At 46.2% G+C, this 21,403-nt stretch overlaps 1 protein-coding gene across 1 annotated transcript; it reads right to left on the bottom strand.

The window, feature by feature from the left end:
- Positions 1 to 470: 470 nt before the first annotated feature.
- On the bottom strand, positions 471 to 19,678 carry LOC149355970 (uncharacterized). Its single transcript, XM_089576230.1, has 3 exons — positions 19,421 to 19,678; positions 2,692 to 3,609; positions 471 to 488 (listed from the first exon to the last, which is right to left on the bottom strand). Exons 1-3 carry the CDS (start codon positions 19,676 to 19,678, stop codon positions 471 to 473), a joined length of 1,194 nt encoding a protein of 397 aa, XP_089432356.1.
- Positions 19,679 to 21,403: the final 1,725 nt, after the last annotated feature.

Here is a 21,403-nt window from a genome sequence, read left to right as displayed (position 1 = left end):
GGTTGCTGCATTTCAGTTCAGGCGGAATGCTAGCGAATGCCCGTGTACTGTGCGACGGCAGCACACGTTGAAGAACCCCAGGGGGTCGAAGTTTCCGGAGACCTCCACTATGGCGCTCCTCATAGCCTGAGATGCTTTCGGACGTTGAACCCTACAAACCCAGAATTTCACGCTTACGCGCTGTCCGCTTCCGTCTAATCCACCGCACCCGCGTGCTCAAGGCTTGGGTGCCAGCATGCATGCACCAGGTTCTCAAATAATATGCCACGGTCGTTCACTCTCTTACAGTGGTAGCATGCGAAGAGCCGCCACATTTGTGGAATCAATGCGGTTGCATTAAAATCCACATGTGTGGAAGAAAAGCCGGGTGCGCAGTAGGTAACTACAGGAGGTTCATTATTGCAGTAGAGAAAAGGGAAGCATTACATGTCAACCATTGATATATTCACCGCTGGCAGCGAAATAGAAATCTACGAAAAATAATGGTCCTGCACAGATCCAAAAACGTAATGGGGATTATTAAGCTTGAAGGCGAAAATCACTCGTAAAATTAATTCGAAACTGCGGGGTCGTTTCGGTAGGGGAGAATAACGTGAAAGAAGTGTTTTTGGAATCTTAAGATTTGGGGCAAACTGAAGAAAATGTCACGAAGTGATGAAATTTACAGCGCGCAAGCGTGAAATTCTGGGTTTGTAGGGTTCAACGTCCGAAAGCATGTCAGGCTACGAGGGACGCCACAGTGAAGGTCTCCGGAAATTTCGACCCCCTGGGGTTCTAGCATTCCGCCTGAACTGAAATGCAGCAACCGCCGTTGCCGGGATCGAAGCCGCGTCCTTCGGGTCAGCTGCCGAGTGCCATAGCCATTAGGCCACCGCGGCGGGTCACATGCACCAGGTGCGAACTCAACTACGATGCTAGAAAGACTCGCGCCGGGCGCATCGCGAACGGCTGAGCGGCCGCGCGCGGCAGCGGCTCCGCACACGCGGGAGACGAGGTACGAGGCTGCACCAGCGGGGCGACGCTTCACGCAAACGGGAGCCCCCTTCCGCCCTGACCGTCATCTGCGAAACAGGTGAACGACGTACTTGAAACTGGGCTTGTTGGTGCATATTCGTTAAAGACATGAGAGCGCAAAACGGGGACACGGACGAGGAAGGGAACAGGACGAGCGCTGCACTTTCAACAGGATTTATTCAGGGAAGAATGTTTAAATAGCCTTTGCTCTTATCCATGCTCTTGATCGCAGACAATCGCCTCTCACAGATACGCATCAAGAAACAGCATTTCACTGTGGCGAAGAACAACTGACGTGTCACTAATACAACTATCACCTCGCTTCTTGATATAGAAGGCTTCCACAAGCTCACGTTCAGTCCTATCTCGGCTTTTCAATAGCACTTTGCAATCATATAGTCGAGGCTTGCAGGCTACACGCTTCTCTTTCGAGCAGGCTTGGCAGTGGTCTGGAAGATGTCCTCTCTTGTTTAAAGAATTCTTGTGTTCAAGCAGGCGCTCATTAAGACAACGGCCGGTTTGTCCAACGTACACCTTGCCGCATGTAAGCGGGAACTCATAGACTACTGCTTTCTTGCAGCCGACATGTGGCATTCGGTGTCTGATGGTGCACTCTTTTACTTTTGTTCTTCCAATCCGTGAACACATTCCGGCGAGTTTTCGCGGCGCTGAAAATACCACATCGACGCCATACTTATTGGCCACCTTCTTCAGGTTATGAGAAGTGTGGTGTACGTAAGGTACAACTTCCGGCCTTGCCTGCTTTTTTTCTTGAGGTCGGTTGTTTTCCTTGCTGCCCTTCAGCTTTTTCAGCAAGGTCTGCGCCACGGAGAGAACCAGGGAAGCCGGGAAGCCTGCTTTCTGCAGCCTGGACACCTGGGAAGCATAGCTTGCGTGCATGGCATGGTGGCAAGATTTCTTTAGTGCGGAAGCTAAGCACTGGGAAGCGATAGCCCTCTTAACGGTCTTAGAATGGTTCGAATGGAAAGGCAACAAATCTTTCTTTGCGCGTGGACAGTACTGCCAGCAAACATGTGAAGGGTGGAAGGTTAGGGTGAGATCTAAAAACTGTAATTTGTTATTACTGCTAGGCAGTTCGTGTGTGAAGGTGAGACCCATGCTATTCCGACCAAACGTACCTAAAACATCGGCTACTGCTTCGTCAAAAGTAAAATCGTTATCTGCCAAAAGGATCAGGTAATCGTCGACATATCTAAAAACGTGGACTATACAATCCGTGTCAAGTTCTTCACTCAAGGAGCGGTCAATCTCAGATAAAAACATATTACAGAGTACCGGGGCGACACACGAGCCAATACAAATGCCCCTTTTTTGTAGATACGTTTGGTCATTAAAGTCAATAAAAGTGGCCTTGAGATAAAACTCAAGTAATGACAAAAAATTGTCCACATTCAAACCGGTAGCGTTTTGAAAAGCAGTGGCTCCATTTCTGTCAATGCAATTACGCACTGCAGAATAGAGATGTACATGCGGAACAGAGTAGAAAAGATCTTCTACATCAATAGAAAAACCAGAGCTTATGTTCCTATGAGTCTGAAGGAAGGCTATCACGTCATCCGAGTTCTTAGTTGCAAAGAGGTCTTCTACTTCCAAAGTCTTCAGGTGCTTGAGCAAAAATTGGCTGATTTGTCGTTGCCAAGTTTCCTTTTCGCTTACTATAGTCCGGAAAGGCATTTCAAGCTTGTGTGTTTTGGCGGCGAAAAAAACCGAAAGGCTGCTCTTTTCAGACTTGTTGATGGCCCTGGCTAGTGTCTGCAGTTGCAGCTCATCACACAACGACACTGCATCTTTTTTCATTTGCGTCGTCTTCACTTTCACGGACCTGAAATTCTTCTTCACTGCTTCTATTGCCTTTTCGTTGAATAAACCGGACGGCATTGCCACAAAACCGCCTTCTTTGTCTGCCTGCACGAGCTGCAGATCTTTCGCTCTAAAAAACGAAACGACCTTCGCCGTGGGATCAGCTCGATGGCTGGGAGGGTTTGGATCCCTGACTGACCTGGTGAGGGTGTCGACGCCGTCCAAGAGGCACCTTTCCTGGTTTTCCTTCGTTGTTTTGTTGGCCAGTCGTCGGTTGAGGGCCAGCCATTCGTGTGGCTTAAGCTTGGCTTGTACGCTGAATTTTGGTCCTTCCTTTAGGACTGCTGCTATTCCTTCCGGGAGTTCGGCTCCTCCCAAGACTATCACATCGTGGCGTCCTGGATTCTTGGTCTCCCCCTTCTTGAGTTGTTCCAAGTGTCTCGTTACTTGGTTCATAGAACACTTCCACCAAAGTTCGGTTGTCTGGGCCGCGAGCTTCTTGCTTTCTCGATGTCTGATGGCCGCCAGCCACTCTTGGTCATGGGCGTAGCATGCTGCGCGTAAAAGATCTTGAAGCAGCCTCACTTGGTACCACAGTTCGGAGCGGAGTATCTTGCAGATTCGTTTGGCGTGGCCTATGGTAGGCTTAAAAGGACCGAAGAGGCCGGCGACTTCACTAGGAACGAGTCCTTTTCGCAGGAAGACGCCAAGTAGCCTGGCCCGGCACGTTGAGGTGACGATGTTTGAGATGAGCACGGGATACTCCGCTCCGAACTGTGGTACCAAGTGAGGCTGCTTCAAGATCTTTTACGCGCAGCATGCTACGCCCATGACCAAGAGTGGCTGGCGGCCATCAGACATCGAGAAAGCAAGAAGCTCGCGGCCCAGACAACCGAACTTTGGTGGAAGTGTTCTATGAACCAAGTAACGAGACACTTGGAACAACTCAAGAAGGGGGAGACCAAGAATCCAGGACGCCACGATGTGATAGTCTTGGGAGGAGCCGAACTCCCGGAAGGAATAGCAGCAGTCCTAAAGGAAGGACCAAAATTCAGCGTACAAGCCAAGCTTAAGCCACACGAATGGCTGGCCCTCAACCGACGACTGGCCAACAAAACAACGAAGGAAAACCAGGAAAGGTGCCTCTTGGACGGCGTCGACACCCTCACCAGGTCAGTCAGGGATCCAAACCCTCCCAGCCATCGAGCTGATCCCACGGCGAAGGTCGTTTCGTTTTTTAGAGCGAAAGATCTGCAGCTCGTGCAGGCAGACAAAGAAGGCGGTTTTGTGGCAATGCCGTCCGGTTTATTCAACGAAAAGGCAATAGAAGCAGTGAAGAAGAATTTCAGGTCCGTGAAAGTGAAGACGACGCAAATGAAAAAAGATGCAGTGTCGTTGTGTGATGAGCTGCAACTGCAGACACTAGCCAGGGCCATCAACAAGTCTGAAAAGAGCAGCCTTTCGGTTTTTTTCGCCGCCAAAACACACAAGCTTGAAATGCCTTTCCGGACTATAGTAAGCGAAAAGGAAACTTGGCAACGACAAATCAGCCAATTTTTGCTCAAGCACCTGAAGACTTTGGAAGTAGAAGACCCCTTTGCAACTAAGAACTCGGATGACGTGATAGCCTTCCTTCAGACTCATAGGAACATAAGCTCTGGTTTTTCTATTGATGTAGAAGATCTTTTCTACTCTGTTCCGCATGTACATCTCTATTCTGCAGTGCGTAATTGCATTGACAGAAATGGAGCCACTGCTTTTCAAAACGCTACCGGTTTGAATGTGGACAATTTTTTGTCATTACTTGAGTTTTATCTCAAGGCCACTTTTATTGACTTTAATGACCAAACGTATCTACAAAAAAGGGGCATTTGTATTGGCTCGTGTGTCGCCCCGGTACTCTGTAATATGTTTTTATCTGAGATTGACCGCTCCTTGAGTGAAGAACTTGACACGGATTGTATAGTCCACGTTTTTAGATATGTCGACGATTACCTGATCCTTTTGGCAGATAACGATTTTACTTTTGACGAAGCAGTAGCTGATGTTTTAGGTACGTTTGGTCGGAATAGCATGGGTCTCACCTTCACACACGAACTGCCTAGCAGTAATAACAAATTACAGTTTTTAGATCTCACCCTAACCTTCCACCCTTCACATGTTTGCTGGCAGTACTGTCCACGCGCAAAGAAAGATTTGTTGCCTTTCCATTCGAACCATTCTAAGACCGTTAAGAGGGCTATCGCTTCCCAGTGCTTAGCTTCCGCACTAAAGAAATCTTGCCACCATGCCATGCACGCAAGCTATGCTTCCCAGGTGTCCAGGCTGCAGAAAGCAGGCTTCCCGGCTTCCCTGGTTCTCTCCGTGGCGCAGACCTTGCTGAAAAAGCTGAAGGGCAGCAAGGAAAACAACCGACCTCAAGAAAAAAAGCAGGCAAGGCCGGAAGGTGTACCTTACGTACACCACACTTCTCATAACCTGAAGAAGGTGGCCAATAAGTATGGCGTCGATGTGGTATTTTCAGCGCCGCGAAAACTCGCCGGAATGTGTTCACGGATTGGAAGAACAAAAGTAAAAGAGTGCACCATCAGACACCGAATGCCACATGTCGGCTGCAAGAAAGCAGTAGTCTATGAGTTCCCGCTTACATGCGGCAAGGTGTACGTTGGACAAACCGGCCGTTGTCTTAATGAGCGCCTGCTTGAACACAAGAATTCTTTAAACAAGAGAGGACATCTTCCAGACCACTGCCAAGCCTGCTCGAAAGAGAAGCGTGTAGCCTGCAAGCCTCGACTATATGATTGCAAAGTGCTATTGAAAAGCCGAGATAGGACTGAACGTGAGCTTGTGGAAGCCTTCTATATCAAGAAGCGAGGTGATAGTTGTATTAGTGACACGTCAGTTGTTCTTCGCCACAGTGAAATGCTGTTTCTTGATGCGTATCTGTGAGAGGCGATTGTCTGCGATCAAGAGCATGGATAAGAGCAAAGGCTATTTAAACATTCTTCCCTGAATAAATCCTGTTGAAAGTGCAGCGCTCGTCCTGTTCCCTTCCTCGTCCGTGTCCCCGTTTTGCGCTCTCATGTCTTTAACAGGTGAACGACGCACTTAAACTTTATCAACCGTGTGACGTATTCGCCGGAGAGCGAGGGAGATACCTGTCGTCAGAGTGCAAACTCTCGCAGAGCGACGCGAGCGCCGCGGTGCGGCTCGCGGCCGCTCCGCCGACTGGAGCCGTGGGCCGCGTATTTTTGACCGCGACTGTTACATGTGATTATATGGTCACGGGACGGCATCGGAACGGCGAAGATACCTACACAGCAAATCATGACGGAAGTGTCGCACCAAACGACAAATGCTCCAACAAGCGCCATAGTTGGTTTGCCTTATATATACCCACCGAGAGCGACGCACTATCTTGCCCGGTGAGGCGTTTTTTGCGCAAAGACTGTGGGCCAAAAATTTATCCCAGAGGTGCAATACTGGTCGTGTTCGAATCGGGAGGCGCTCTAGAACAGAATTGCTAGTCGAAACGGAGTCGAACTGTCAACCAAAAGATACCAACAGATACGTGGGCGTCTAAGGGAGCCGGTCGGCCTAGCCGGTCGTGGTCCTTTTCGCCAGCATATTCAGGCCCAGAAATACCCAAGGCGGCTTTGCCGGTATCATGCTATCACGTTCTCCGCCCGTAGTGTAAATAAGTAGTGATTACCTTCCTGCTAGAAGTTACCATAAACGAAAGGACTTCAGAACAGAAAAGGCTTGGGCAGGTTGGTAATTCATTGCAACGCAGTAATCATAGCGCGGGAACAACGCAGGCGTTCTCTTCCCGTCTCGTCTTTTTCCCGCGTTCTTCCCCCGCTATGATTACTATGTTGCAACAAAAGGACGGCAGGAAAGGGAAAGTTTTCACTGTTCCCTGAAACGTCATTTCGATGTCTAGATTGTTCCACGGTAGCTCGAAGTGCACTGCAAATATGTTTACGCGGACTTCCCATTTGTCCGAATCGAAGTATACTTGGACGGATTAATTGCGTATTTATGAAAATACACTTTAAAAACATTGCCAACACCAAAATGTGATTTCCCGAAACTCGGTTTCGAGCATTAGGTTGTTCAACGGCAGCTTGAAGGGCGCTGCAAACATGCTAATCCGGACTGGCAATTTGCTAGAATTTCAGTATTCTTTGGACGAATTAATTGCGTATTTACGGAAGTACACCTCAAATACATTGACAACACGAAAATGCCATTTCCCGAAACGCGATTTCGAGCACTCGACTGTTCAACGGCAGCTAGAAGTGTGGTAAAATACGTTAAAAAACTGCCCGTTTGTTTGAATTGAAGTATACTTCGGATGAATTAATTTCATATTTACGAAAGTACACTTTGAATACATTGACAAGATGCTAAAACTGCATACATATACGTTTACAAGGACTGCCCGTTTTTAGAATTGAAGTATACTGTGGACGAATGAATTTCATATTTCCGAAAATACTTTTAATATACTGACAAGATGCTAAAACTGCATACATATTTTTTCCCGTATTTGAAAAGTGCTCGAAGTATGCTTTAAGTGAGGTATTTTTGGCATATTTTAGGAATATATTTCGAATACCAAGCATGAAATTTCAGGAACGTATTTCCTACATATTTTTAGTGCATTCATGACTACAAAATGTGTTTAAATACAATTTAAATAGCCCAGCGTATATTGCATATGTATTAGTTTTTGCTAAGGGATAGCGACTGCAGGCGGCGTCACAGTGGAGGCGATCCGTATTACAGAGCCCGAACACTGCCACTCGAGGATGACATCCGACACTGCGGCTACTCCCAGCAGGCTTTCGTGATGAGACCCGCATTGGTTGCACGTGCCCAGGAGGCGCTACCGTGTGTCCTGCAAGGGCATCACTTGTGGCAGTTTGGTAGTGTGCTTTCCTCATTTTGTAAGGCGTCTTCAATGCTTGTGCCCAGATGTGATTTTGATTCGTTGGGGAAAGAATCGCGCGAGGCACATCCTGATGATTTGCTGTTGCTTTTTGAGCAATTCCTAAACAGCCATTTTTTCTGGGAATTTGCGGGCCACTAGTAATTAAGAAAATTTTATGTTGCGATTGCCTTTTTACATTTCTCACAACGCTTGAAGTTCCTAGAGAAGCTTTGCTACACGTCATACAATCCGCCAATATTATGCAGTGAATTGTTTCACTGATGCTTCATGCAACGGTGTGCAGGTTAGTACTGAGCTATGTCTGCAGCCTCATCATGCCTACGGTCGCAGTACCGTGGTTTGCCTGCGCTGCAAACCGTCTGTTGCCCAGTATTTTAACTCCTTCACGCCGCTGAAAAATTCGAGAATAAAAAGCAACTTAGACTGACTAGTTTGAGATCGGCACATAAAATTAACAGCGCACTACTCCGCAAAATAAACAATATTTTTCAGTGCATAACGAAATATAAATATAGTGTCAGAAATTAATTGTCTTTATTTGTAGCTAAACAGTGTACAGTTTTTCCTGAAAAGTTCGTCTTTGCTCTTCTTCACCTAACGTTCGGAAGGCACTGCTAACAAATGGAGAAGCCATATCTACGACCTTTGTTTTCTTCTGAAGTGGCTAAACTATGTTAGTGGCTGCTGTGTGTGTCCTGCTGTCATCAGTTTTCGCACACCTTTGTCCTCAATGTGTGACGGCTTATCAACCAGTAACATTCAGTTTCATGCTTTTGTGAAAACCAAGCATTTGCGTCGAGAGATTTTAGTCTGCCAGGGGGGGGGGGGGGGGATAAGTTCAGGTCAGTAAGCACACTCCCTCTGTTACATTCGCTCTTCTCCGCCCCTATCCCCCCTCCGAACGCTCCTTGGCAGCAGATATGCACAGGCGGAGTGCCTATATACGTAAACATCAATGTTATTTCCTCTCTCTACACCCTTTAAAAAAAGGTCGTGCTGCTTACTAAGGCAAACCGAGTAAGTGTTTTTTACATATGTTGCTGGGTTCTTAGTAACCGCAGGTAGGAAATGAAATTGTAGTAAATCTTACTAGATGAAAGAGCTTGTGCTCGTAACTAACCTAACAATGAAAGCCTAGTAATAAGCACTATCTTTGGCCCTGTAACCAGTACTAATTCTTCCATTAAAACCTAGTAACGAGCACCGCCACAGCATGTTTGGATTACTAAGCTGCTCCTAGTAAGAGCAAGTTTATATGATGCTGTCTCTAGTATAAGTCACTGACTTGTAGGAAACAAATAAACATGCACTATATTTAGCTTAGAGCAAGTTTCATTTAGGAGCAGCCACCATATTTATTTGTTTATTTATACGTACTGTAGCGCAGTTGCATGCGCTATGGCACGAGTGGGAAAAACAGAAAATGCAAAATACGCAACAAGGTAACAAAATATAGCAAAATGTACAAAGTGAGCACTACAATACAGTTGAAAGCACGAAAGAAATATCAAACGATAAAGGAACTGTTAACGACAGGGTAGGAATAATCAGCTATTATGCGTCTTGAATGGCAGTTACAAAAATTTGAAGTGGACAAGAACGAATGGACCCAGGTAGAGAACTCGAGGCTTCTCATGAACGGGGAAAAAACTGAATTTGAAGAAATTAGTATGCATAAAATACGGCATCAAATTTAGCTCGTGATGAATTCTTGTAGATGATAATGGTGCAAAGTTAATGTAATGGCTATCTGAGAGCCTTACCGAGGAATTGACGATACAATGTAAGCATTTTAGTCATTCAGTGTGGCGACGGACGGAGAGCGCGGTTAAATTCAAGGAAAAAAGTGTAGAAGAGGGTGAGAAATCGCGATCATAATGATGACATATAAAACGGACAGCTTTTTTCTGGACTGCTTCTAACATGCTAATTTCAAAATGCTTGTACGGGTCCACACTTCACCTGCGTAATCAAGAACAGGGCGGATTGGAGTTTTATACAACAGTAGCTTTGTGTCTTTTTGTTAATTGGGTAGCGTGCCTCGTAGATAACCTAGATTTCTAGTGCCATACTACATACGTAATCAATGTGATTAGACCAAGACTTGTTATTTGTGAATATGACACCAAGATATTTGTACACAGAAACCCTATCTAGCACACAACCATTGAAAAAGTAACTAAAAAGGGAAACGGGAGACTTTTTACAAAGAGACGTGAGGACGGTTTTTCGAAATTAATTCTTATTTGCCATGTGCTGCACCAACTACAAAACATAGCAAATTTTTCTTGGAGAGGACGATGATCATTAGGGCCATTAATTACTTGTTATAAAACGCAGTCATCAGCGTGAAGACGAATGTTGGAAGAAATGTTATGTGGCAAATCATTCATATATATTAAAAAGAGTAGCGGTCCAAAGACGGAGCCTTGAGGAACTCCTGACGTTACATCAACTGCAGCAGAATGAGAAGAATTATAAGATACGAACTGGGAACGAGATGAGAGGAAGCTAGAAATCCAATCAACCAAGTGAGGATTGTTTAGTGCAGCATTTAGTTAAGCAGTAGGCTTAGAAAGTCGAACAGTACCGAATGCTTTCGAGAAGTCTATAAAAATGGCATCAACTTGGTTGCCGACATCGAGGTTAAGTGATATATCATGAGTGAATTCTGTTAATTGTGTTACTGTACTAAAACCGCGCCTAAACCCACGCTGAATGTTAGATAGCAAATTATGAGATTCAAGAAACAGCATATTGTGTTTATGAAGGACATGTTCCAAGATTTCGCATGAGTGTGATGTCAAATAAATCGGGCTACAGTTCGACAGCCACTGCCTATCACGGGATTTATAAAGAGGAGCACTTTGGCTAATTTCCATGAAAACGGGACGGTATCAATGATAAGGACTCATTGAATATGATGGTCAAGAATTTCGAAGACCACATGGAGTAACGAACCAGGAACGCATTGTATATTCCATATGCGCCGGTACATTCCTTAACGTCGAGGTTCAATACAAGATTTAGGATGTCATCGGAGTTTACCACAACACCACTGATTGCTAGAGAAGAAATTACATTGGTGAGTGGCGGAATGACATTTTTATCTGGAACGAACACTTAGTGAAAATATTTGTTGAAAGCATCCGATGTTACTGCCGGCTCACTGATGACTTCATTATCTATTCTGAACGAAGCGGTGTAGTATCGCGAGGTAAGATGGATGACCAAAATTTTCGGGGGCTAGCTCTTAACAGATCGCCCAGGTGGACACGAAGAAATAAATCTTTGGCCACGTGAAACATAATATTAACTTCCTTTTTGCCTTGTGAAATCTGTCTAAGGTTATGAGATCGTTGCTTCTTCTGGAACGGCTCAGCTACGAACGCGACGAGATAAATGCAAAATGTCTCGAGTCAACCAAGGAACATTAGTATTTCTTTATGTTTGATGGTTTATTGGGATTTAACGTCCTAAAGCGACTCAGGCTATGAGGGACGCCGTAGTGAAGGGCTCCAAAGTTTTCGACCACCTGGGGTTCTTTAACCTGCGCTGACATCGCACAGCACACGGGCCTCGAGAATTTCGCCTCCAATGAAATTCAGCCTCCGCGGCCGGGATCGAGCCCGCGTCTTTCGGGTCAGCAGCCGAGCGCCGCAACCACTGTGCCACCGCGGCAGGGCAGTATTTCTTTTCTTAGTTTTAATAGGAACGAAGCGATGGACGCAATCGTTGACAAGACATTCAAAGTAAGTAGCAAGAAAATTTACGTCCTGGCTTGCTGAGAAAGCAGAGAACGTAACGAAACGTTCAGCTAAAACATAAGTAATGGAATTGTCGTCAGCATGAGTGCAGTTAGGAAAAGTAGTAAACAAATAGGGTGATTTGGAGATTGGGCAAAAGATTGAAACTAACACGCCTTTTTGGTCTGAGATCCCAGCTATTACTTCACAAAAGAATGCATTTTGGGCCAAAACAGCGCTTAGAAAAACTAAGTCGAGCATGGAATTCACCTTAGTAGCACTAGATACAACCTAAGTTAGTCCAAACAATAAGGAGATGTTTATTAGCTCTTTACAAATTACGATGTCACGACTAAATACAGACAACGATGGCCAGTGGATGCCAGGAGTGTTGAAGTCTCCCATACAGATAAATCTTGATGAAGTAATGGTGATCTTGCTCATGAAATTTGCGACAGGATATCAACGGAAGAGCCAGATGGACAGTAAATAACACTGATTAGAATACTATACTTGTTTAGATAAACTTTGCACTACAAGTATTATGTATCGGGGGGAGAAGGTAAAACTGAGAATCGTAAATGTCCAGTAGATCTCAAAGGTACTTGTGAAACCCGCTACAATGGCAGTAACGCCGATCGTCAGGTTTCAAACAAAATGCTAATTTCGGTGGAATAATGCAGCTTGCCTGCTTCAATTATCATTGAAGGGTGTGGATCCTACAGGTGAAAAGAAAAGTCAGAGAATGCCGACCACAACGAACCCATAAGCACCGATCCAATTCAGCTGTGACAATATCAGAGAAACTAAATTGAAAATTTGCTGGAGATACCTGCAGAGCTAATCATTTATTTTATTTTATTTGCGTATATTATCGAATACACTTTACTGTAAATTATATTTCCCAAGAAGGATTCTACAAAGGTGTGAACAATGTTCCTGAGGTAAAAATGAAGACTGGAACAGAGTACGTTACTGTAATATCTTGCATTTTGTGCAAGTCATGCTCTGCGTCCATTTCTCACGATTCTAATTTAGGCCACCTGTGGTTCTTCAACATGGACTGATATTGCATACAAACACAGGTGTTTCCATTTTGATTTTATCGAAACGCAGCTCCTATGGCCTAGATTCCATCCTGCGAGCTTGGACTCCGCAGAACACCATTGTTACCAAGCCATGCACCATAAAGCAGCTAAACAAAATAAAATTGTTTGATTAATAGGAAAAAGTATGCGACTACAAGTCAAAGCACTGGAAGGAGCAGGATCAATTAGCTAGTTGGACAATCAGGAGTAAAACTGACAATATGTGTCAGGTGTTTCAGGGAAGCCCGCCACTAATTCTAAAAAACAAGGTTTTTAACGTATGTAGAGGGCTTATGCGGCACCATTATAGTGATATTGGCAGACATCACAAAACAAGTGAATAGTTTCAACTAGGTACACGTTAAATAATTGATACATTAACTCTAAGTATTCCAGTTAGGCATATTGTTGCAATTAGATGTGTAGCTAGTCGTTAGTAACACCCATGTCAGTTTTTGGAAATCTGAGTACACATTACCCTTCGCGCTATGGTACTACAGATTTTGATATATCACAAAATAACATGCGCTTCCTAAAGCTCGGAGCTAAAGGAACCCCTCATGCAGGTGAGTCACTTAAATAACCAAAATTTGTTCAGCCACAGCACTAAGGGTAATCGAGTTTTCGGATATTTAAAAACTGATATGGCTGTTACTAACAACGGCTATAAACCTCTAACTTCAACCACGTTCGTAACTCTAATAGTTCAAAAGTTTCTCATCAGAAATTAGTCAATCAGCTAGCCGGCTGAAATTATACACCTTTCTTGTGATGTTCGTCAACATTGGAACTATTGTGAGACAGAAGCCTCCTTCGTGGCTTAAACGCCTACCTTTAAAAATAAGTGACAGGCTTCTCTGATACAACTGGTACAAGGAATGAGTGAAATATCTTTTAGGAGGCATCAGACCACTAACGAAATTAATAACAATGATTGAGTAAAACTTGGGCATACAAGCCTATGATGAAAATGATTGGGGTGCTGAATGTTTCATATATGACAATGCGCTATCCATTACTCAGCGTTCACTCAGCAATGTGCTAAGCTGTCGACATTAGTTATTTGAGGGGACAGGGTAGGCCGTATACATCCCATGTATTTTGGCCTATGTTTGTGACCCGTTTTCTCATGATCTGCTAACATTAGAATAGTCATACTGGTATTGTTGATATTAGCTGTCCGAGTTCTCTTTACTGAACCAGATGTATTATGTAATGAGAAAAGCCTTTTTTTTGTTCTTGCTTTCAGTGAACCTACTCACTTTTCAGGCCAAAATGGCAAATAAATAGCTTGTGAAACAAAATTTCTTGCACTAATTTTTATAATTCTGGTTCAGCAGATTGCACCTTACGCTGCAATAATGTAGGCAAAAAATGGTGTTTCTAGCTGCGGCGGTTCCAGAGAAGAAGGGGCAAACGTTGCGAAAATCAACATTTCGAGATAAGTAGCTTTGAAGTAAATAAAAGCACTTTAGTCCAACCCTGCACGCTACAAGTGCATGCGGATGTATCAGATCGATAACCATCGGCCTCATAAGCACCTCCAGATTCAATCTTTCTCTTTTTCGTTTGCTGCCTTGCTTTTCGGGCCTCTTTTGTAACCAGCTGTGCAGCCCTGTATGCAAAGTACAGTCATCGCTCGCAGGTGCTGCGCCTTTTTCTATGCATCGTAAGGCATACACAATCCTCTCGTTGACTTTATAGAGACCCGACGTATTCTTTTTCGACGTCTGGAATTGATGTGAAGAGCACCTGCCGCAGTTGGGAAAGTATAGGCAAGCAACGCTGTCTCTTCGTGCTGCGTTTTCGAGCAGCTGCAAGTCCCCACCGCGCACTTTACACGCACAGCTTTCAACGATGGCACACGACAGCATGTCAGGGTCATTCAGAGCATAACCACGATCACAAAATCTTGCGTTTAGGTCCTCCGTGCGTGCTGCCGAGTGCGACAGCTTTGAAGAAGACGCGCACGAGGCGGCCGCTGCGTCCAGCGTCGCAATGCGTTGCGGCGATTTGGTGCCAAAAGGAACGAACTTATGCTGATTCCCGTGATAGCGACGCTTCTGAATAACTTTTTCGTCTTCATCATATCATGAGCGCTTATAATGTAGCCTCAGAGCAATAAAAAAAACGATTTTGGTCGTGAAAGCAAGCCGAAAGAGAACCAAAACAACACGCGTCGCGAGAGATACCGGCAGCGTCTGAGGATTGCTTTGGCTAAAAACGGAACGCCAGGCAATCACTGCTGTCGCCAGACGAGCAATAACTAGTCTGCTAAACGTGGAGGAAATAGATGTCTTTTTCATTTTTTTTAAACAAAGGAGAAGTACAGATCTCGCGTAGGTGTGAACGGAGCACCACCTAGGTTTCGGAAAAGGCCAATTTTTAATAAGGGAGTAATTACTCATTGGCATCCACCAAAGCGCAGCCATACGGCTACAAAGGAAAGCTATACAGCTTTCTCAGAAACTTCGCAGTTAAAGAAAAATTCGTCCTGGTCCGGGGTTCGAACCCGGGACCACCACTTCACCGGAGCAGTCGCTCTACCAATTGAGCTAACCGGGACGGCAAGCTTATGGTAGGGCGAGAGCGAATTGATCAATAACTCGAAGTGGGAAAAGTGATGGTCAAAAACTGCGAAGTTTCTGAGAAAGCTGTATAGCTTACCTTTGTAGCCGTATGGCTGCGATTGGGTGGATGCCAATGAGTAATTACTCCCTTATTACAAATCTACTCCACCTTGGGGGATTCCCCTTAACATTTGACCAAGGCCAATTTTTGGGGTAAATAATTCGTGCACAAGCAAGTTACACATTGAGAATCATGGAGGACAGATTTGAATTCCAAATATCGAAAAAACAAAAAATCAATTTTTTTCAGAATTTTTGCCTACCCTGTTCCTAATGCTAACACATGGTTATGTGTATAACATTAAGCGCCCCCGTATAATTTTTTGCTGTGCCATTCTTATTCTTTCACATCTCCCTCTTTCCTACAAGCGAAAAGGGCATTTTCTCTTCATTTTGCAAGCTGCCAGCCTTCCTTAGTCACCTCCCGGCTTCTCCATCACAGACCCTAGACGTGGAGGGGGATTTCCTTCTTTCTCTGCATAGCCCTCTGCCAACAGTGGCACGTGGCTGCTCCGTTTAAGGAACGCAGCGCTCAACACTACCTTTTCTTCGATACCATTTCTAAATCTAACCAATACTAATAAAGCACACACACCCGGGTACCCTTTCAAGGTATCAAAAGGCACCTCTGTTCAACCTCTTCACTCCCTATAGCAGTGCTCAGGCATGTCGCCTGGTTCATGTTAAACGTACCAGTTTAGAGATCATCTTTATTCAATTACTGCCGTTAGTAAAAGTTTATTATTTGGCGGTTTCTGGTTATGCTGACCTTTGTCCTGCAGCAAAACACGCCTAGCTAGCCGATAAAACTGGCTTTAAAAAATTTACCGTGTCGAGATGCAGTCGTGATGTTCCTACCAAAAAGGACGGGTTATGTTTTCGGAGTCAATGGCGTTAAAGTGTAGTCTTTGGGATCCGAGCGCAAAAATCTGTGTTTACACGCGCATTACACGCGCTGAGAAATTTTCCGATGGTAGGACACCTTTTTTCGTTTTTTTTTCTAAGTTACCTAAGCACTCCTTTGGCAAGGGTTCTCTTTTTAGCTGCAATGCGGTGCACTGTTTTTTAAATTTAATTATTATAAGTTGACGAAGGCCAACTTATTTTTCCTCTCTGTCCCTATAAAATGGGAACGTTGAAGTTGTAAATTCATGGCGCAGAATGAGCTATCCTATGCATTGTTATTATGGCAAGAAATGGCCCTAAATTAAGATGGCCAGAATTCTGAGCGTGGCATTACAGGGTGTCATACATATGTAAAACAATAAAATAACAAAGTTTCATAGTCGTATAGCGAGTTCAGTTTATAATCACATATGACTAAGTAACAGGAATTAATAGCCAAGTTTAACCATGCCGTAGCGTATAGTTAAATTTTAAGCGAAATTAACTACTTAACTCTATTTAATTATATGTAATCAGTAGAGCGTAGTGTTAGAAACGGTCATAAGACAAGGTCGAGTCCCCGTTCACCATAGCGTACTATACTAAGCGAGACTTGTCGCTGGGCAGGCTAAATTAAATTCCATTGGTTTAAGGAAAGGGAAGCTGCAGTATCTGTCACTTCTCAGGTTGACACCTCAACCGCACCGGCAGGCTAAGTCGTAGTTTCTTAGTTTCACCTCATTCGAGCTGGAAGGTCAATATCGCCAACCAAAGGGGTCACCAGGGTTTGTATCCGGGGTTGTAGAGCTATCGCTATAAATATAACCTTCAAGGGAACACACTATGCCGCACTAATTTTGGCTTTACCATTTCAACGACTGCCAATGCAGGGTACTTCTCCAGTATCTCACTCCTGGAGGGACTGCACTCCACTGTCCACTTCCTCCGGGATGCCCGAGATTTGTTCATTGAATCCTCCAGTTTCAAAATGTCAGGAGAGTGGCGCCTCATTTTCTTCTCCATGAAGTCCACATGTGCCATTATCACAGACTCATCCTGGTGATCCTCGTTTACCAGGACACTTTGATTCTAATAAAAATTAGCCGTGTCATTTGGAAAGCATGTAAAAGACGTGGCACAGAGGAGTCAGACTCAATATAGCATGGACTTAAAATTGCCTGTAATAAAATATCCACTAATATTGGGGTGACAAAGAAAATGCTACGATAATATCAACACAACTCCACATAGTACACATATCAGATGACATGTGCCAGCAATATTATCATTTTGTCATGGGAGAAAAACATGCAGAGCATCATCCACCACTAACCGTCTAAACACCAACTCCATACAGAAGAGAGTAACTAACTCTTCACTTAAATGGCGACCAGAGCAGTTAAAAGGAAACAAAGGTCCGAATATGGCCGGTTGGTCCGATCGTACGTTGGTCAGCGGTACTTCGTCCGCTCGTCCGGCGACACGTTGCCGGTTGGGGCAGCAACTCCAAACTTCTTGCGACAAAACTGAAGCAAAAAACTAATTTATTGAAGACGAGACCAAAACACAACGAACTTAAGAAAAAGGCGGTATAAAGAAAGGCTGTCAAAAAGGGCTGTTTAAAAAAAAGGGCTGTAGAAAAGCGGCCGAGACTGGGACTCGGCGCGCTCGTCCCTGCTCTTTGTTTGCAGCGGTTTTTATCCCCTCGATAATTGGGCGGAGCTTTAATAAACCGGCTCTCGCCCAATTCCAACCAATACTGCTGCAGTGGCACTGCGCATACAAGTAGGCGGAGCCCAGTGCACGCCAGAGCCCGACTCTGGAGGCGCCACTGCTTAGCTAGACAGTCGGGGGTTTAAGGAGTCGTCGACCTTATTGTCCCCCACCCCCACTTCTATGTTTATCAAGGGATCCTTTCAAGGGGTCGTCGGCCCCTTGGTCCCCGACAAGGCGGTCGCGGTCTTTCCCGCAGCCTTGGACGGCATCCGAAGCGCGCGACCCGCTGTCGCCATTCCTAACCCCTGCCGACTTCAGACGGACACGGTAGGGGGGGAATTAGCCTACGGGCGCCGTAGGCTTCTGCCTTAACACCTCCCCACCAAGAATGTTGGGTGGACGCTCGCCGTACACACAACATACCAAAGCGCGCAAAAGTACAAAAGACCCGGCCGTCAATAGCATAAAAAAAACACAACAGCACACGGGACCCGACCGTCAACCGGGCGCTGTACCAACAACATAAAAAAAAAGGAGCGCTTCTGCGTCCTGCTAACAATTCCAAGAGAAAACCTGCTCAGGACGCTGTCTGCATGCAGATGCAAAGACAATGCTCAATTAACACATTTCAATTCCAAGCAGAGAAGCACAAATAGAACCCTCTGGTAAACTCCTGACAAAAATCATACATGGAACAACATGTCAATAAACACAAGATGAAGAAAACATAATGCTACAGAGTTTTCATTAAGTTGCATATACACCGCAACATTATCCCGACGAGGGCAAGACAAACATTATACCACGGCGCTCTTCTTCAAACACGGATTATATGTCAGCACAAAAGAAAACAGTGCACAGAACACAAAACAGCACACCCGCATGATCATGTCCAATTTTCAGTCTCTTCACTGTGAAGTGCCACATTCCACCACGTTCCCCCACTCTCACCCACTGCCTCATCGTGTGCTCAAGCCACAAGGCATTTTTGCGCGTACCGCAACCTGGCAAGAGTGGGTTAAGGCTGTGGCCATTAGGTGTTTGTCGCTATCCACCAGGATCGAACACGTCACCTGTTCGCATGAAAGTGAACAGTACGTGCCGCAGCGTGCACAGTCGTCGCATTCGTCCTTTCCAGTTGCGTAGCGCATTGTCTACATCGGCGGAGCCGCCTCCCGTGCGTGCATAAGGGGCGCAGGTCTCCGCGAAAGCCTCTAAGCTCTCGTTCACAAAGGGCCTCTTAAAAAGTGGCACGGCCAGCTCAACCAGTCCACCATCAGCGACATCTGAGTTTGCGATCCACCTGTTGCGCAAAACAGCAAGGTGATCGCGGCATGGGTCGCGGTGCGACCCTATCAGCGGCGGTGTACTTTCGTCTCCTTCAGGGAGTAAGACGAATTTTTCGTCGTCGTCGCTGCTCAGACTCCATTCACCTACCGCCAAACTCATTGCAGCGTTACACGAATCTGAGTTATCTAGCTCGGAATAGCCTCGCCTACCAAGCTGTTCCGCAGGCTTCTCCGACACCGCTGTGAGTGCCGCGCATGGTGTTTGAACACACACGTCGCTTTCATCAAACCCTGCCTCGCCCACTGGTGCTTGAGTTGGCCACAAAAGGTCGCAGTGGGCAACCCGGCCGGCCGAGCATTTCATGTCGTTCCACTCATCAGCGCCAATAGTATCCCTAAAAGCATGCTCGGCTGCCTCGGAACACTCGACCTGCACAGTCTGATCATAGGTCGACTTTTTCGCAGTCACATCCGTGGAGCTCACTTCCACCTTGGGAATCAAGGACTCCTGGTTTTCTGTGTCAACAGTCATGGCTGACTGCACATTGTGCGGCTCCTCTGCGCTAACGACAGTCGCGCTGTCTGCAGGAGCCCGTGATTCCTTTTGTCTATTCTCAATAGGAACCGACTGACTTCCGCTGCTGCTATCCTCTATATTCACCTCCTCGGTTAGCGTTTTATCAGCGTCCTTCGCGCTAATAAGGCATGGCTGTGTCTGTGCCGGCTCCGGCAGTGCACTAGACGCTCTTCGTGAGCGTTGCTCCTCCTTAATCCGTTTCCTCTCCTGCCGTAGCTTCTCTTCGGCTATCGCTAACTGGCGCTTGAGGTCTAGAATGTACGCGTCGCTCCTCTCTTTTGCTCTGGCTCGCTCAGCCTCTGACATTGGGGCTCGCTCATGGCCATCCCAATACCCACAGCCATAACCACTTCGCCAGCCTAATGTACTCATTGCGCCTCGGTTACTTTAACCTTGCGGCTCAAGCACTCCCGAGGCAAGTAAAGTGAGACTGGAGAAACTCACTCTGTTATCGGGCTGTCGATCATGGCACTTGCAGCGCAGCAGCGGCAGGTTGCGTCCATAGGCGCAGAGGAGTAGCCGGCATCCAGGGCTCGCAGTTGTCCCACCACGTCCTCGCAGTGGACGGAGTCGCCAATCTCAGGTGCCGCCGAGGTCGCGGCGCTTCGCTCCGTCGGTCTCGCTTCGCTCGCTCCTTGGCGCTGCCGCGGAGTCTTGGCTCCGAGGCCTCGCGCAAGGGTATCGCCTCACTTGGACCTTGGTCCCCGGGACTCTTCACCAAGGTAATTGCCCCGTCAGGCTTCCGGAAGGTAGTGCCTCCAACCGCTCGCAGAAAGCCGCTCGGACTATCCTGGTCACGGCACCAGTTAAAAGGAAACAAAGGTCCGAATATGGCCGGTTGGTCCGATCGTACGTTGGTCAGCGGTACTTCGTCCGCTCGTCCGGCGACACGTTGCCGGTTGGGGCAGCAACTCCAAACTTCTTGCGACAAAACTGAAGCAAAAAACTAATTTATTGAAGACGAGACCAAAACACAACGAACTTAAGAAAAAGGCGGTATAAAGAAAGGCTGTCAAAAAGGGCTGTTTAAAAAAAAGGGCTGTAGAAAAGCGGCCGAGACTGGGACTCGGCGCGCTCGTCCCTGCTCTTTGTTTGCAGCGGTTTTTATCCCCTCGATAATTGGGCGGAGCTTTAATAAACCGGCTCTCGCCCAATTCCAACCAATACTGCTGCAGTGGCACTGCGCATACAAGTAGGCGGAGCCCAGTGCACGCCAGAGCCCGACTCTGGAGGCGCCACTGCTTAGCTAGACAGTCGGGGGTTTAAGGAGTCGTCGACCTTATTGTCCCCCACCCCCACTTCTATGTTTATCAAGGGATCCTTTCAAGGGGTCGTCGGCCCCTTGGTCCCCGACAAGGCGGTCGCGGTCTTTCCCGCAGCCTTGGACGGCATCCGAAGCGCGCGACCCGCTGTCGCCATTCCTAACCCCTGCCGACTTCAGACGGACACGGTAGGGGGGGAATTAGCCTACGGGCGCCGTAGGCTTCTGCCTTAACAAGAGCTATACTCTAAATATATCTCCTCTCATTATTAAAGTCACAGCCCCTACAGGCAGACAATTTTCGTACGCAGGTAGTTTCGGAAATGAGTTAGAGACTTCATATGCCATGGAAGGCAGCCTAAATCCAAAAAATTTTTACTACGTCAGGAAACGCCTACAGTTTTTTGGTTATCGTTGAT

This window comes from Amblyomma mixtum, chromosome 3 (assembly GCF_055824585.1).
Source record: "Amblyomma mixtum isolate Tamu chromosome 3, ASM5582458v1, whole genome shotgun sequence".
NCBI classification, from domain to species: domain Eukaryota; kingdom Metazoa; phylum Arthropoda; class Arachnida; order Ixodida; family Ixodidae; genus Amblyomma; species Amblyomma mixtum.
The sequence above is the reverse complement of the archived record's forward strand: the minus strand, read 5'-3'. Positions and strand labels throughout refer to the sequence as shown.

Bases quoted from the DNA above. Each gene is read 5' to 3' on its own strand.
- LOC149355970 (XM_089576230.1), bottom strand. From the start codon at position 19,678: ATGACTGTTGACACAGAAAACCAGGAGTCCTTGATTCCCAAGGTGGAA. The intron at 3,610-19,420 runs GTGTGTGTTCAA...TTGGTACCACAG, and splicing joins CAGGGTTTGATGAAAGCGAC to TTCGGAGCGGAGTATCCCGT.